Below are 18,903 nucleotides of genomic sequence, written 5' to 3'. Positions count from 1 at the left end.
ATTAAGTGTCTTAAGTAATAATTCCAAAAATTTGCTTTCAGTTTAAGTTTCTTTGAAAACCAAAAGGTGTTAACAATTCAGATTATTCGAAAGGAAAGGACACTGGGATAATTATTCAAGACTGCTGATAATGATAGTTTGAAACATGACTTAAGTAGTTTATAATAAGTTTTATAACTTCCTACATCTGTTGTGGTTAATTATGATCATATTCGATTAAAATCCACTTTTTTATAAAACTACTGAATAATCTCTTTTTGTATTATTTAATACAATGCGTTGTATATGTACATAAGTATAGAATGTGTGTACCTACATTTTTTTTGTTGTGTTGCTTATCATTGTCGCTAGTGGGGTACTTTTCAATTGCACTGTTAACTGTGTTCCTGTGTCCTCCATGTCCTTGGGTCCTTGTGCCCTTGTGTCCTCGGCTTAATAAAGTCGCCTACTTAAAGCGAACGACAATGACATTGTGCGTATGTTGCCAGACCAATACAACCACGACTTGTGGAAGGGAGATTGAAACGACCACGGCAGGAGGAGATGCAGGTGGAGGCCATGTGTCACACATCCGCATCCGGTGTTGGCATTGGCATTAGGCTAGTACTACTATTAGTGCCACCATCTGTCTCTCCCTCTCTCTTAGTTGTTTGTCATTTCCGGCATGCGATTCCCATTCTCATTCTTTTCCTTTATACGTTTTATGTACACACACTCGTACAGACGCCTTTTTATATTCTCTGTGCACTTTCATTTGGCTAGTAGGGCTCTTTGTCGCCAGCTTGATTCTTGTTTCATATATTATTCTGCCTCTTCTTGTTTCTATCTCGCTGTACGGCCTTTCAAGAAGAAAACCCGTTTGCCATTTGGCTTTAAATGCTTTGTGGTCCAAGTGGCATAAATTTTATTTTTGTCTGTCCGTTGAATTGCTCACCGTTAACAAATGGCTCAAATGTACAAAGTTCTCTCTTTATTTCGTATATATGTATGTACATATATTTTTTAGGTTGAACTTATTTAATTTCCTGTTTTAAAATAACTGACAAAGTTTTCGCTTAGCCTAAAAAGTTACGACAACTAACCAAGCCAATGATAAGATCTAGTTATAGTGTTTGTGTGTGTGTGTGTGTACTGCCAGAGGCTTTTCCTTTTCCATCATTGTGTTTGACGGAACCCGGCATATCTGCTTCTTGGCGTGCTCAGCATGAAAATCTGTCTCATTAAGTCGCCTTCGCATGGAAAAATATGCCGCGAAAAGGATTAAATGCCGCCACCTTCAACGCTGGCGTCCATTAAAGACGTTCATTCCGTGCTTCCCTCTGAGTAGTTAAATGTAATTAAAAAATAAATAAAAAACGAAGAAGAAACTTTAATGAAAAACAAGTAGAAGTGCGTTTGCTTTTTGCATTTATGAAATATTAATGCGCATTTAATGGAGATAAATATGGAAATGAGTATGAAAGTTGTGTCTAATTGTCTGAAATGAAAGCCTCATTAAAGTGTCGACGGCTTTAAATTAATTTTCAAGGGGGTATCTAATGGGGCTGGAGTAATCAGAATTTGTAGGCCACATGTTTGCCGCTGTGTGTGTCGACAAGCAAATGCCATAATCATGTGAAAATAAAAACCATTTTTAATGGCAACAAGCCAAGCAAATGTGTAAAAATAATGCCTCCGGCTGGCTGGTGCGGGAATTAGCCAAAATAAGGATGGCGAATGAAGAGACAACGAAAAAGAGGAGAACCGGGGAGATGTAACAAAGACAGAGCAAGTCTAAGCACAGACATGACAGAAACTCATTAGCTTTATTACACACACATACACTGAGTGGAGAGGCACAGCCAACCGCACAGACACAGTTACAGATACAGTCGACTGTCGGACAGGCATTCAGTCTCTGGCACTGGCATTTGTATTAACTATTCATGTCTGAGAGGCATTTGAATAATTTTGACAAATGTGTGATTAATTCAAAACATTTTGGCAACTTTAGGCTCTCGTTCATTTTTTATATGACAGTAATATTAGCACTTCATAAACATAAACATAAACGGCAAAAAGTTTTCGCATACGAAAGAGTTCTTCAAGCTCAAAATTCTTAAAGAGTAAAATTGCCATGACAAGGTCTTAAAGTTGTTTTTACAAGTTCAAATATGGATTTTCACCTACAGCCAACTTGGCTATTCCCACTTCAATTTTATTTGAATCAAACTGCCATCTTCCAGTCTGCTCCGACATTTATACAACAATTTCACAATTTCTGCATTTGCAAACAATTTATCCAAGGTTTTTACTACTTGGAATTATATTCATCTTGCTGCTGTCAAACTTTTATTCTTTATCTATTGTTGTTTTCCATTTCTTCTCCTTTTACATTTTACCCTGCAAGCATTAGTTGGGAAGGTATATCAAGCGTGAAGAATACATTTTGGACCCTGAATTAACAAACTATTCTTTACCATTTAAAGTTTTGAGAATCAAAAATGTCTAACAATAAAAACTAAAGGTAAAATATCCTTTTCCAGGTGACTAAATGGGGAAATTTGTAAATTTGCCACTTGTTATTGGAATTCAAGTTTAGTCCTTTATTTCCATAGAGTATTTAAATGTCGTTGTCGTGCTTTCGGAATGGCTTTTCAGTTTCTTTTGCTCCTTATGTTATTTTACCGTTTAATATGCAAAGAAGCATTCTGAAGCTTAGAATAGACAGTCAGTCAGTTGGATTGTGTTTGAATCTTGGGTCCTGCATATTGCAGAAAATGGCAAGAGAGTTGAATTTAATTTCATTTAGTGTGCTGCCTTTTTTTTTCTCTTTTGTTTTCTGACTGTTTTTTGTTTATTTACTATACCAATTCCATCACTGTTAAGCCAAATATAGTGTTCAGGCAAAAACCATAGCCAACTTGCGCATCAAATTGCGGTTGACTGCAGCAAAAAAAAAAAAAAAAAAAAAACCCCAAAATTCGCAACAGCAATTCAAATCAAATTCAAACTGAAATCCGTTTCCGAGATGACATAAACATGACAGAAATCAGTGCACACTCAAAACTCTAACAAAAAATTGCACGTTTCGGGGGCTCAATTCCGGGCGGTACCCTATAGGCGTGTCAATGCGTTCCGGTTGTCGCCATGCTTTGCACTTTTCCCCCCGGCTTTCTCTTCCATGATACAGTGATTTCAATCGCCTTCTATGTTTCTCTTTCTCCCCACAGGTGGTCATAAATTCACGTGATGTGATTGGAAATTAAACGACGCTCAGTTCCCTACAAGCTGCCATTGGGGCTGCTCTAAATGGATTGTTTCAACTTAAATGGAATTTGGTAAATCAAAGGCCAAATACCTGACGCACACTCAAGTACTCTGGCACAAACACACAGTTTGACTTGATGTGTGTGAATTTGCAAGGGAAAACGACAGCAACAGGAATAGCAACACCAACAGCAACACCGCCACCAACCACAGCCGGGGGAACAGTCGCAGCCACAGCCACAGCAGCAACATGTTGACAACACATCATCTGCATCACTTGCATCATCATCGGGGCAGTACGGCTGTTGAACTGGATAAGATTACCAATTTGAATACGGTAAGACTTTGAATTGTGGATAAACACTGTTCATTACTGATTGATGTATTAACATGAAATTTAATTCATTCCTTCCATTAAATATAACCTTGTAAGAATAGTAAATGTTCTTTATGACCATAGAAACAATCGATTTTGGCTAAACAGTCAGAATTTGGAATTTGCAAACGCACTTCAATCTAGCAGCAGTTATTAATTTGTGGATATGTACATATGTATGAACCATTTAAATCTAGATTTCCATTGATGATGTGTTTCATGTACACCACAAAATTCTACATGAAAGTTAATACATTATAAATAGTTGAGTTAATCAGAGACTTCCACATTGCATCACAAGTCTAGAAGTTGAAAACTCAAGTCGATTTGTTTGAAGATATAATTTCAGTTTTAGAAAAGTATCGAAGGGAGAATAAATGGTTGACATTTGTAGTTTTGTTGTTTTGTAACATGATTTTCGATTGGGCTAACGTATTTACGTATTATCTACTGCTTTTAAAACTTAGATACCACAAATTGCTTGTGGTTAATCGAGAATTGTTTTGTCTTTGGCATTTTGTTGGCTTTCCTGAATATGATTGCTTTTCAAATGGCAAACCCCACTCTTACACTTTAATGAACTTCAATTTCAATTTGGCAGAGTAAAATCCAATGGAAAATTGCACCTTAAGCTCTCTTTAAGTGTGCAACACAGTCATTTTGAAAACGGAAATGCAGAGACTTAACTGATTGCATTGGCCTTCAATTAAACTTGTTGGCAGTTGTCATAAGAAAGACAAGGAGGATGTGGAGAACAGAACGAAAATGAAACGAAACTGGTCGAAAAGGATGAAAACATTTGCAACATTTTCAGCAATTTCAGCAGTTTTCTGCAGCATCTGCTGCACTTTCATCCGCTCTGTATAATAATAACAATATTAACGAAAACTTTTCCTTCACACACTTACATGCGTGTGTGTGTGTTTAAAAGTTGCTCTGGACTGCAGATGGCGCCCTAAGTGAATAACGATAAAGGGATAATTAAAATTATTGAATAAGATTGCATTAACTGCAGCAAAACGAAAAAGAGAAATACTCAAAGACGAGAAATGCATAATTGCGCAAAAGTAAGCAGCTTTCGGTGCAAACTGGAAATTTAATAGCCTCTCTTGACCAGTACATACATATTTCTGCCACGGAAAATTGAAAAATGTTGTTACAGGAGTAGAAAGTGGAAGAGTCTAAGGATGGAGGCAACAGTAGCAGCAGAAGGAAAATGTGAAACACGTTTATTGCCATTCATTATATTCTCGCGAGCTGTTGCGCAAAGTAATGAAGCACTTTTACACCCAGCAGCAGGAAGAGTAGTAGCGGTAGGAATGCTATCCTTTTTATACTCTCCACCAATTGGGTATATTAATGTTGACAAAATGTTAATATATAGCAGGAAGTGGGAAGTACAGAAGAGGACATGTTTGGAATAAACATACACAACTTTTTATTTTTCTGTGAGAAGCTGCACGGTTGAAATGGTTTGTCTTTGAGTAGAACAATCCTAAATACAAAATATCTCGTCGAATTCATGAACTTAAGAAACGTTACATAACAAAAAATTGTTAGGGTATTTAAAATTGAGAACTTACGAAGACATTTTTTTTAACAGTCCAAGAAGAAAACCCAAAACATGCTTCGTCCTGTTTCCATTTTTACTTCGATGTGCCGTCTCAAGCTGAGTGACGAGTCCAAGACTAAAGAATAATGGCTTACTGTCTTGGGTCTAGAGTGGAAATAATAATTTGTGCTATGGCTATTGCAATTTCGGTGAGAGGGGTGAAACGAAAAACGAAAAAAAACTACAACCAATTTTCATTAAATGAGCAGGAAAAAGAGCATACGGAAAACAACCGCCAATACATCTTCATTAATTTTGAAAAAATACATATACATACATACATCTTTAGTATATTGGGCATGTTTGCGTAGACATTCGGTCACGATATATACAATATAAAGAGCGGAAAAATAAGAAGCACCACTGAGAACTGCGATGTGAACACAGTGAAAACTTGTGTTTAAGTTTGAGGCCAAAACATTTGTCTACTTGCCTGAAGGACAAATGAATTTGGGTTGAATAGGATAGGCCAGTCCAAAACAGGAGGGGAAGTTATACAATACATATATAAAATGGGGCAAGACCGAAATAAAAAGCATAACATAAACAAAGGATCGTGTTCAAGGTCCTAAGCATTGTTGAACTTGGTCATGTCTAAGCGGTATTTGCACATCTTCTCCTTCTCCTTCATTTTGGTGTTGAATCTCCCTCATCGTCATTCAGTTGATTGTCAGTCAGCTTGATTGATAATGTAAACTGAGAGCAAAACACATACCATGCACCGCACCGTACCGCACCACACCACACACACACACACACACACACCCTCAGCTCAGTTCTTCGTTATCGCCTGTCCGTTGAGTGCGTGTCCTGCTTGGGGCATCAAGAATATAAACTGGTATAGACTAGACTAGACAACACACAAAACACGACACACAATCCGATAGTGAGAGCCAGCAAAAGCATCTTATCGATTTTAAGGATTACGATGAGTTTTTTTTGTGTTATCATCTACGGCCAAGCATCTAAATGGCCGCTACAATTTGCGGCAAATGGAAAAGAGTTAGAAATTAAATGGAAATTGATTTCACTGTACCGAAAAGATAAATCTTATCATATATATGTACATATATTTATAACCTAAAGGTGTTCGTGAGACTTTTTCAAGCTAAAATAAAGTTTTGTATATATTTAAGAACTTTCTAGGTGAAGAGGCAAGGCAATTGTGCGAAAAACTTAAAGTTTCTTTGGTCTTGAAAACTATAGTGTATATTCTGTGAGTCATAAATATTTTAAGCTTGATTTTACCCCAGTTTACCAAAAGGTTTCATGGCTATATTTTAAATAGGAGCTACGTTCAAAGTATATTCTTTAATATTTAAGTTTCTAAAGATGCTTTTATAGTTGTAGGCCTGTCCTTAAAAGGGTTTTTAATCACTTAGTCCTTATTAACAGTTTTATCTTGCTAATGTAAACTTCAAAATTGATTTCCCGTCTGTTATTGAAAAAAGAAAACAGTTTAATTGCAATTGTTCTCATTTGTTCGAAACATAATTGTGTATGATCTGTATGATTGCCCCTTGTCGTGGGATTTGATAGCCTTCTGCGGGTAGTAAAGCAGCCTTTACTTGCTTCTCCTCTGTACCTGTTTGAACTAGTAGCCATTGTGCCATTTTGCCATTGTGGCAATGCCAGTCCGATTACCACATTTGAGGCAACTGTTGTAGTAGGCACTTTACTTTTATTGTTGTTCCTATGCAGCAGTTTGAATGCTATAACTGCTGCTGTTGCCCACACAGTCGGACACCTACACAAACACTCGCTCACCCATTTGACCATTGGCTATGGCACATAAGAGTGTGGTCCATTTGCACTTTCTCCACTAGCTGTTGTTGTTTTTACTCCTAAGCTCAACTCGAAATGACCCCCGATCCCAACCTCATGGCTTGTCAGTTGGTCAGCTGAATAGCTGGTTAGTTGGCTGTATCCTGACTGCCATCTGCCTTTTGCCTTGCCTCTTGCCTGATGTCTGTTCGATTGTAATTATTCCGCACAGTTCAACTTGTTGGTTACTTGGCTAATGCGTTTTGCCATTGCCAGGAGAGCCATGAGACAAGAGACACATGAAGGGCATTGCAGTGGGTGTAAGATATGTAACAGAACCTTTGAATAGGGATAGGAAAAAAAACGCATTAGCAAGCAACTTTTATCAGCTGTTGCAGTATTATTCAGGGATTACTTTTTTCTGCAAATGTTGCCAGGTTATTTATTAGCTTGAAGAATGCTTATAGAAAGAAACAAAGAGGGAAAAGAGACTGCAACTTTTACGAAGCGGAACAATGTTAGAGGTCAGCTAGGATTTTGCATTTGAAATCTGTTTTTTATTGGAGCTTTTTATTTCCATTGTAGATTTCTCCCTTATTAGTATTAAATTCAAATATTAAATTCTGCTTCAAAATTTAAGCAGAGACTTGAACATTCTGAAAGGACATTCATAAAAGATATCTAATACATTCCCTTGGGCTATGTAACGCATATGTGGACATTTAAAACACTATTTCCTTCAAGTCCTTCATTACAAATGCCATGTCTTGTCTTTGTCTTGTGCCTTTGTCACGATTTCTCTTGCAATTGTATCCCTTTTCCCTTCCTTCCTCTTATGGCATTTTGTATTGCAATTTTAATTTCCGCTTTCACTTTGTCTAGATTCAGTTTTGTTTGTCGTCGTTTTCTTTTGTGTGTGTAAGTCCTTTCACTTCCTCGTGGCATTGTGGCATTTGCTTTTCCTTTTTCTTTTGTCTTTCGCTTGGTTTTTTTTTTTTTTTTTTGCTGATTTACACATTTGTGGCGAGTAAACTGAATGGATGGAGGGAAAAGAGAAGTTTTCTTTAACGCAGCAGCAGAAGCACGCATGCAGTTTTTCTTTTCTTTTACACTTTTTTTTTTTTTTTTGGTTTTTGTTTTGTTTTTCTGCCCGGCAGCTGTTTTTCAATTTTCCGCCTCAACTGCTGAGGAAGAACAACAGCAGCGACCGCCGCATGAATATGCAAGTGGCACGAGGCACCTCATCTACCAGCTCGCCTCATACCAAACCCCTCGAATCTCCATCTTTTACTCTCCCCCCTCTTTCTTTCACCCGTCTCCCATTATGTGCATGTAAATCTTTTGTAACACACTTTTTAGCTGCTGCTGTTTCCATTAAAAGCCATGACGAGGTTGGCCAGCCAAATTGCGCTGAGCGTTGGTAGAATTGAATTTGTGGCTGGTTTTCATTTTCATCTACATTTGGGTATATACAAATACATACATATGTACATACATAAAATTGTTCCCTTTATTGGTGTGTGTTTGTGTGTGTGTATAAGCCAGGTAATTTCAGAAATGTACTCAGGTTTTTGTGTGCTGCGGACTTGACTCTGGCTTAGTCCGGCGGCTGCACGTTTAAGTCTCTCCGCCGTCCCTTCGTATATCTGACCAGGACATGCGAATTTGCACGGGGCAGCGTTTACATTTGGGATTTGCATGTGTATGAGCACATTTGTTGCTCTGCCACCCATGCCCATAGCAACCCCGCTGCTCCTCACCCCATCACTCTTCACTCCCGTATATCTTTCTCTTTTTTTTGTTGGTGTCTTTATCTCTGCCGAGATTTCAGCATCATATAAAATTTATGTGCTTGTTCCGGGTGTGTGTAAGTGGGTGGGTGTTGGCTTTACAAGACTTATATGTTTTATTTACTGTTAGAGCTGACCTTGGTCACCTTCTTCAGGTGGGACAGCAAATTAGCCAGCTCTTAGCCCAAATCGAGCCAAGACTTATTAAAGTCTTGGCCAAGGGAATTCAATATGTTGGCCAGAAATGTAATTAGGCTTATTAAATTTGCACAATTTGTGAGGGGCAACAGGTTTAATTAACTTTTAGATGAATTCGGTTAACTTATGTATATGTATGTTAATGGCATTTTCACACCTCTTGAAACTCTTTTCGATGAGTTATTCACTTCAAAAGGTCTTTTTGCTTAACAAGCTAAAATATCAAATGAAATTCCAACTTCAGTTCATGTTCAAATATTGAATCAAGTTCGATTTGCCCCTTCTACCCATGGAGAACAATGAATCCAATAAATTTTGCTTTCTCTGCTTTTGGAGACAAATTGAGCAACAGCTGAGCAAAAACTTTGCCTAGGACCCCAAAAAATGATTACACAGCAGAAGCAGCAGCAGCACGAACGTAGGCAACAACGGCAGTTCCGCCCAGTAAAAGTTTTTGTGCAAAATATTTGGTACTTTCAATAAGCAATTTGGTTAAGTGCTGCCTCTGCCTGAACCCCTGCCAGGATACCCTCCTTCCTTGTCTGAGCTCTAGCCTGGGTAGCGACCAGCCTCTCAGTGCCATCAATGTGACTAATCAAGCATATATTTCATATAGCTGTAAATCTTCCGCCCACACACTGAAGCCACTCGTTCCTCTTCCTTCTGCCGACATTTGCAGAGCATTTGCCACAGCTGTCAGTTCAAAATTGAGTCAAACCACAAAATTCACTTTACATTTGCCCGGCGGCGTCGTCTGAACGTTTGAAGGATTATTAAAATTAGGCATACGCCGCGTTTTAAATGAAGAGCACCGTGTAGAGGAATGAGTCGAGAAAAAAGGCAGAAAAGAGAAGGAAGCGAGAACTTTGCCATAAATATATAAGCTGATGGGCGTGGCCCATATGCATGGGTGGGTATTGAGGCTTGCAGGCTGATTGCTGGGGTGTCGTTTGTGCAAATATATGTATATGCTTATGCTTATGAATGAAAATCGAAGAAGAAACAAAAATAAAACACAAGTGAAAATATTAATTTAAGATATTTTTAGATAAATCCTGAAGCTGAAAGAAAATATGCTAAGTACATAAAAAGGAAGCGAATGAAATGATTTGAACCAAAATGAAAAGTAACAAAAAATGTGAAAAGAAATTCCATCTGAAAACAAGATAATCAAAAAGGAAATTAATACTTTTGGTCGCATTTCTTCTTTTTAGATATATGTAAAGGAAAAATAAATCCAAACAGAAACAGTTTGAAAATCTTCGAAGACAATATTTCCTGAAGTTGCTGAGGAATTTAATCAACAATGCCAAAATAAAGTCTAAAAAAGGATTCAATCAATTAAATTTATTTTCTTATAGAGCTATTCTAATTTCATCACAAACATTTAAAATATTTAAATTATTATTCTCTATTAAAATCAACAAAAAAGGCAAAGTCAATAAGCTTCCGGCCTCAACTGGCTAACCGATACCCAAACGAAACCCAAAAGGAAACCCGTAAAAAAGGGTAATGGGATAATCCCACGCCTGGCTAAATCGTTTTAATTTTTATGACTCCGATTTTGGCTGGTATTGGCCAAAGGAATTAAGGCTCAATGGCCTCCCACATCTTTAGGCAATGAGCCGTAAAAAAGGCCACTAGCAGGAGCACTTTTGTCCTTCCCTTTAGCCCTTATCTGGCTGTCCCTGCCAATTGAATGGCTAGAAAATTGAGCCAACAAAATTTGTCGCCTGCGGTGGTGTCTCTTTTCTTTCAACTTCTTCATATTCATTCGCGTTTGCTTCTTGTTTTTGTTGTGGCATAAATTAAATTGGCATAAATTATATTCAATATTTTTTTCCTGCATTCTTTGTACTTTCAGCTCATTGTGGAGATCAACAGCCATGTGGCTTTGTTTCGTGATATGCTGATACATGTGGGTCAGGCTAAAGACTGCCCGGAGCTACGTGAAAAGATACGCAAATTGCGACGCACCTGCGTAGAGGCTTTCAAGCACACAGCCCAGATACTGATGCCCCAGGTCAAGAGGTAAGCGAGTCTAGAGAACAAGTCCCCGTTTCTATTTGCTTCGACATACCTCCGGGACTTGGCATTAACATAAACATCATCAACATGTGTGTGACATTTTACGGTTTGCCTTTCATTCGGAGTGTTTTATGGAAATGTATGCAAATTTAATTGCAGTCAAATTTATTTGAGATGCCTTCCTCAGTCCCTTGCCAAACTTCCCCCAAAAAAGGATATACGAAAAAGGTAAAGGGAGCAAAAAGTGTGGCATAAATAACAACAACAATACCGACTTGAAATGAGTTAGTGGCATTTGAGTTTGAAATTCAATTTGTAAATGTTGCATAATTTATTGGCATGTGGAACAATGGGAAACCGAAAATGGAAAACTGAAGGGTAGAGAAAACTTCCCAACTCTCCATTGAGCTGGCCCCAGGGCAGTAATGTTTGCAATATTTTCATTTAATTCAATCAAGCTAGCATACTATTCATTGATTGTTTCACAGACCATCAAATTGAATGTTAATTAGCTTCATAAAATTTTGTATAAAAGTTTTGATTTAATACCAAAAAAAAATAAATGGTAAACGGTAAAATTTAAGTCATAATTCTTCCACACTTTCCTTTCAATATTTCTAATGGAAATGGATGTTGTTTTTCTGTGTTTGTGGGGGTCTCACTTGAATAAAACTTTTTCGTCTTTTCTTTGCTTTCCGATTTATTGATTTATGCTTTGGCTAAAGTATGTAAAATGTTGCAACAAACAAAAAAACCCAAAAAATAAATGAATGAATTCTCATGTGGATACCACCACACATGCGTCCATTATCACACCCTAAAAGTTTGTTATTGCTGTTTGTTTGTTTGTCTTTGAAGTATTCTGAACTCTAAGAAGAAAAAGGTATGCCGGACTCGAAACTCTATAAAGTAGCTCACCTTACAGTCAGTATGGAACAGTGGTTTTATCAAGGATCTTTTCGCATTGAATCAATTTGATCTTCCAACATTTCTGAAGCTTAATTTTGTATTAACTCTTCCAAATTACCTCTGATTATTGTTTCAACTTTTGTATGTCTTATTCAAAATTAATGAGGAAATTGTAAAAATGAAGTAATGGGTATCAGAGATTCGTCTACCCAATTGATAAGGACAAAGTTGTTTTTCAGTCAATTTTCATATACAGAAAAAATATTTATAATTTCAGGCACAAACTCAATAGAACGTGCTGACAACTGTCTCCTTTTGCTCTTTTCCGTTCTGTCTCCGTTTTTTTCTCTTTCTCTCTGTTTTTCTGTCATTTGTTTTCTTCTTGAGATGTCGGCCTGGCATATGACAGACAATGTGATTTATTATCGAAGAGAGACACTTTAAATGTCAATATAATGACATGAACATTCGTCTATATATATCAACGATACATACATACATATGTATATGTGGGTACTTATATTTGCCTGTATGCAAAAGTGCAAGGCAAAAGGAAAATTGCAAAATGAAAAAGGACAACTTTCTGGCAGTTAAATTGATGATTGGCTGCCTGCCACCAGAGATTTCAATTAATTTCTGCTTTATTGACACAAATGAATGGCTCTTGGCATTCTATACCCTTCCTCTACTTCTTTTTCCTCAGAATCCTCTTAATGCTGGTTTCACATGGCGTATGAGCAATGACAATGAATTAGCGCAACGAAAGCATCAACATCATTGAACGCACAAAAAGTTAAATTGAAAGTAAAAGTTCAATAAAGCAAAAAGTATGTTAAACAAGAGGCAAGACGACTTTCGGCCCAAAGTAAAAAGTGTGGGTAGGTGGCAGAGGTTGCTGTTGGCAAAACCCAAAAGTAGGTCTAAGAAAGAGGAAAAACTTCAGACTTCAACTTGACAATGACACTGCTAAACTTTCCTACAGTGTTTTTCCTGTTGTTGCACATACGCCCTCATATGAGACAGCCGCACCAAAGTCACCATAACAAACAAAAGCTAAACAACAACAAAAGAAACAAAAACAAAAAAACCCACACACACAGAGAAAACATTTTCATTTTGTTTTATCTAAGTTTTTCCCCATAATGAATTTGCTACACCCTTGGGTAAGCCAAAAAAAGGGGATAACTTTTTGTATTTTAATACTTATTTAATTGTATAACGAAAATTGCTCAAAGTGATGATGCTAATACGTAGAGGTTTATGATCTAAAGGCTTCCAAACTATAATTAAAACGCCTTCAGAAGTAGAAAACAAAACCAGTTACTATTAGAAAAGTTTAACATTTAACACAATTTTATGGTTTAAGCTTGTTTTGTTATGAATAAAAGTTATTCTTTTAATTATTTAAAGAACCAGAAAATTTATAAAATTTACAAAACAGAAAATGGAAGGATTTTTGCAGAATATTGCTCTACCAAAGGAATATTCAATATAAGTATGTACATAGATTACGCGGTATTTCTCTTGAAATTAGTTTTTAGAGTTTGAGGGAAACAAACTATTTGCGTGCGCAGTGAATATCTTAGAGAGCAAATAACTTTTTGATGGAATGCAAATGCAGTTTCAGTTCAGTTGGAATGTCTTTTTCAAACATTATGACAAAGTTGCAATACTTTTGCCATCTAGGACACCTACAAGGATTTGGTTTCATTTTCTGGAACCTTGAAGTAATTTTGCATTCAGATGTTCTGCTTTTGCTATGAATAATTGTCAGAAACGAGCGTCATCATCATCATCATGGGCGTTATTTAACGAGTAGTAGTCCTATATCTATTTCCATTTCAATACACATAAGCGAGGCCACTTTGCTTTACTTTGCCAACTGTCTTAAGTGACTGATAGTTGTTGTCTCTGGAGTTGTGTGGCCAGGCAACACATGTGTACATCGGGTGTACAAATACATTCTATATCTGACTTTGACTCCTTCTCTGTATATGTATTTGTTTGTTTGCCTGTGCCAATTTCACATTTGTTTTCTTGTTTGTCTTGTAGTTATGCTCAGATGTTTGCTGTTGCTAAATTACTACAACTACAACAATAGCAGCAACATGAGCATCATATGTACTTACCACTTTGTTTTAGCTGCTGTCGACGGTTCGACTCGGTCTAACTATGTTTTGACAGAAAGTTAGTTAGGAGGAAAAGGAAAGCAGTAGAAAACGGAAGCCATCGGCAAGTTGAGCAAGTGCATCAAGCATCCGCCATGTTGGCTCAAATGCAATTCCTAAGTAAACTGTTTGTACACTAGATCACTTTATCGGACTTGTCCTTGGCGACTTTTATATCAAGACAAATACCGAAAAAAAATCAACATCAATTCGCGTTTTCAGGGGCGTAGCTATTATCTATTGTATAACGAATTCCCCTTTAAGACAATCGACGATAATCATTATGACTATGACAATGTTAAGTCTTTAGTTTCCTGCCCGACTTAAATTGCTAAATCTTAAAGGAATTTATGAAGCCAAAATGATTCTTCAAACTGAATTTATGTTCTTGCGCTTCCCGTTCGCCTCCTGTGGGATGCGTGCTGCTTGTATAGCCACCCATGGTGTTATCATGGCCTGGAGGAGAAACATAACGTAACACAACAGCAACTACAACGATAACAATTGCTTACCCATTGGGAGAAGAGAGACTGGCAGTCACACAGACTGGCAGACAGACAAGCAAACAGGCAGGCAGGCAGCTATCAAAGGCAACGCCATGGCCAATCTCGTAGACGTCGTCAATGACGTTGTCTGTGCGGTTATATGTACAAAATTTTATGTTTCCTGCAACGACTTTGCTATACAGTGGCGTTAAATCATGATTAAAGTCAACTGAAATCTGTAAGAGCAAAGTTGTATAAATAATAAATAAATCAATTTTGAAAAAAGGACACAAAATAAGTCCCAAAATTATTTTCGGTAATGTTCTTCTAAAGTAAAATCAAGTTTTGGAGTCTTTTTTAGTTTTAAGGTTTTTAATTTAAAGTAATTATAAATAGGTTAATTTGATGTTAATCATCATATTTGCAGGATTAGAGGATAAGCCTGAAACAATTTGACGCTTAAAATATTGGCAAGAGGTTTTGAATCGTTTTTAACATGGGTTAAAGATATGCCGATTTTAAAACATTGAAAGGTTTTTAATGAAATTGATAGTTGTTAGTTAGTTGATACTTAGACATCAGCTCCGAACCTTTTTATTAGAATTTGGAATGGTTTTAATCTCAATTTCATATCTTTTACTATTTGATTACTTTTTGTCACGATGTGTTCCACTGTGTTCAATAGCTGTTGCATTGTTTTATAGCTGCTGTTGGCGATTTGGTATATTATTTCGACACTTGATGCCAGCTGCCGGGACAAGGGACAAATGCCCTGTGGTTGGTTGGTTTGCTCATTGGTCGTTCTGTGTGTTTCCGTGAGAAGTGACATGAAATTATTGGAGAGTCCCCAACCTACACAATGTAGGTCAAGTTGCACAATTAAAGAGATATTGGGCACGTTTTCGCCTTTCTTCATCGTATTTCCTTTCGATTTTTTTGTGTTTTCTTCCTTTCAGTTTGCTTTTTCTGTTTGCTTCTTTTTTTACGTATTGAACCGCAGTAAATTTTTACAACTTTATACAGGCTGCAGTTAATAACTTTTTGGGGTTCGATTTTGGCCACGATAAGAGAGATAGCCTTTATCCTGGCCTTCAGCAGTTCCAACATCCTTCAGCATTTCTACGCATAATTGTGCAATTTTCGTCAGCATTTTGCTCCTTTTTTGTTTCCCTATTTGCTTTTGGGTGGGAAAATAAAAAATATTTCACTGTTATTTGCAATAAATGAAAATAACGTCCAAACTGTAATCAAGAGCAGCAACAGCAACAGCAGCAGCTGCCGACAATGGCTCTGACCATTTTTCGTTTTCATTTTTTCTTTATGTTTTTGTTGTCCTTGTTGTTGGGTTTTCTCTGGATATTTTGCAGATTTTCTTATTATTGCCATGTTTTGTTGTTGGTGAAAATGACCCGCGTTAATGTGAGCCAGCAGCACAAAGATAGAATCACCAAAAACGAATTGTTTGGCCGAAGGACGGGAGAAAAAAAAAACGCATTAAAACATTTGCTTTTGCCCTTTACAACTTGCAGTTTTTTCCTCGTTTTCCTTTGAATGGGAAACCGGACAAAAAATCGCTTAACATTAATTTGATCGGAGTTTAAGCAAGAAAATTGCTCAAAATACATACAACTGTCTAAATAAATGTTGATGTACACATATTTCTGCCACTCAGAAATGTAGTCCTTGATTTTTGCTAATCCGAATGCTTTAAGTGGCTTTACGTACACAAACCACCCACCGAAACACACCTTGCCAGAGATTAATTTGCAATTTATTTTTGCCCCAAGAAGCAGAATAAAATAGAGATGGAGTTGGAGCTGAAGCCAGCAACGAAGGTTGGAGTAAGGAACAAGTGGGTTAATCCACTATCCAAGGAGGCTATATACATATACATACATATATTTTAGATTCCGACTCTTTGTAAGGCAATGCAAAAGCAATTTAAGCAATTGAATTTATGTTACGTGTTATGTTTATGGCTATTTAAATTTATACAATATTTCTCTAGCATAATTGCTATCTTTCTGTTAAGCTAAAACTGAAATTAATGTCTAACTAAGCACTTTCCTCAGCCATTAATTTACAAAAGCAAGCGAAAATGGAAAATGTTTTGGGCCAAGTGAATTATGGCGACCTAATGGATGGTTTGTCAAAACAATTTGTAGAAGCGTAATGGAATTGGCTTGATATACGATTCTAGGCATGCTTTTTTTTAACAATTAACCAAAAGCTTTTACAATCTGATGATATAATCACCCTTCTTTCCAGCAATAAATCTTAGTTTTATCACATAAAAATATAAAAACAGAAACAAAAGATTTTGTTTTTATCTATTTGCGGATAATATAAGTATAAACAATTCAAAACTTTAGAGCCTAACAAATTTCATCAAGGAGGAGGGCGGTAGTTTTAATATTCACTTTTCGGCTGATTTCATTTGGAATATTTATTTCTATTGTGACCAAACCAGCATAAATTCTATACTAAAATCAATTTTGATGCCAATTGCATTTGTTTGGACCTCCAGTTCCTCTCAAAGTTATCTGTATCATTATTATCATTTGACGTTTACCCCAAAAACTGAAAGATACACTAGCCGACAAGATTGAGCCAATCAATTGATACAAAGACCAGAATAAGGATTATGAGATATCGTACGGCTACGGGAGAAGTGTCTTCAACTATCTTTATTTGCCACTCACAATGAGATATAGTGCCATGAATTTTACACATTTTGAATCGGGATTCGCATTGAGTGTGCTATAGTCTATTAGAGAAGTGTAATTGGACCTTGGTCCAATGGTTGGCCTATGTTCTCTTTTCCAACCCAAAAAAATGTCATAAAATTCATATAAATTTCCTTTCACAATATTCGCCACAAAAGTGACTCACACAGACAGACATTCCCTTGCCCACATACACACACAAAAACATAACCATAATGCGGCTGCTTTTAACTCTTATTTCAATTCTTTTCTTTTAGCGCCATGGCCGATGGCATTCTGACCGACAACCCGCATTTGGTGCTCCTGTTCTACATGGCCCAGTTGTTTCTACGTGAACTGGTGAAAAGTTATCGTCTCATACAAGTTGTGCCAATGGATATGTCTGGCTATTATGGTAAGTTGAATTCAACACGGCACGCACGACTGCACCACATGTGTTGCCACATTGCAACTTACAGTGCTCCATCTACCTTTTTATCCATCTACCATCCCAACATACCAACCTACATATGCGACCAGCAATGGGCCACTATTGAAGATATATATGTCCTTACACATAGAGTTTTCAATGGCTTTTTGTTTTCTCTAACAAAATGTCAAAGTCAGACATTCACCTAACGACAGGAGCTGATCGAATTTGGGTCGAATTATAGCCATAACAATGGAGCAACAGTAAAGCAATTGAAAAGGAACTACAATCAATCAATTGAGGCCAATAACAATTCGTTGCAATGGCTGGTTCAGAGTGGATAAGCAGTATGAATTAAGGAAAAATTGTTCAGAAAATAGTGAAATAAAATTAGAACACAAGAAAGTGAAAAAAGTTTAAGCCAGTTTGCAAATTTTTTTTATCCCGAATGCAAGACTTTTATTAATATCCTTAAGAATGTATTTGTAGAATGATTCTAAATCTAAACTAAAAGTCGATTTAGTCTTTTCACAAATATATGACTTTTTTATTGATATACAAAGGACTTAAAAGGAATGCCTTCTCTATAATATGATTAGAGTTAGAGTCATTTGTATAAAATGATTTTCCATTAAATCTTTATTTGTTTTATTAAATTATTTGATACTTCATTGGAAATTCATTACAGCTTTAACAATTTTAATTATTCTAATCATGTTTGCAGGACTTCAAACTTTATTTGTCAATTGATTGCCATTTGTCATTGTCGAAGTAAATCCACTCGACATTTTGGCATTGCCAATTTGAACATATTTCAATGCCACTTCGTTCGTAGAAATCTGCAAAGTTAGAACAAAATGCAGTGAAAATTTCAATTATTTCCCCAAATCATTCACTTCGTTTGGGGAGTTGGGGTTGGAAAATGCAAATGACAAAAAAAAAAAAAATTGCAATCGCTGGTCATAAATTTTTTAATTACCAACTTCAGGCGAAAACTGATTTCTCACTGTAAACAAAACCACATAGGCATACACACACACACACACACAAACCATTCATCGACACACCACACATACCCATGGCATATAGCCACAGGGTAAGCAAATATTTATAGAGGAAACTGTCCTTGTTGCTATATTCGGGTTGTTGTTGTTGTTGTTGCAGTGGTTGCAACGAATTTATGGGGCCA

General features: G+C 36.7%; 1 protein-coding gene across 1 annotated transcript in view; it reads left to right on the top strand.

The window, feature by feature from the left end:
* dcma (decima) overlaps window positions 1-18,903 on the top strand; it is a 28,327-nt gene that overhangs the window by 6,542 nt on the left and 2,882 nt on the right. Inside the window, exons 2-4 of the mRNA XM_068289594.1 lie at window positions 3,213-3,586; window positions 10,854-11,020; window positions 17,563-17,699. Coding sequence (XP_068145695.1) covers window positions 3,500-3,586; window positions 10,854-11,020; window positions 17,563-17,699 — 391 coding nt within the window. The 5' untranslated portion in view covers window positions 3,213-3,499. The remainder of the gene's footprint in view (window positions 1-3,212; window positions 3,587-10,853; window positions 11,021-17,562; window positions 17,700-18,903) is intronic.

The sequence above is a fragment of the Drosophila tropicalis genome, unplaced genomic scaffold, assembly GCF_018151085.1.
Source record: "Drosophila tropicalis isolate 14030-0801.00 unplaced genomic scaffold, ASM1815108v1 contig_1187, whole genome shotgun sequence".
NCBI classification, from domain to species: Eukaryota; Metazoa; Arthropoda; class Insecta; order Diptera; family Drosophilidae; genus Drosophila; species Drosophila tropicalis.
Note: the sequence above shows the minus strand (reverse complement) of the source record. Positions and strands in the feature narration are given on the sequence as shown.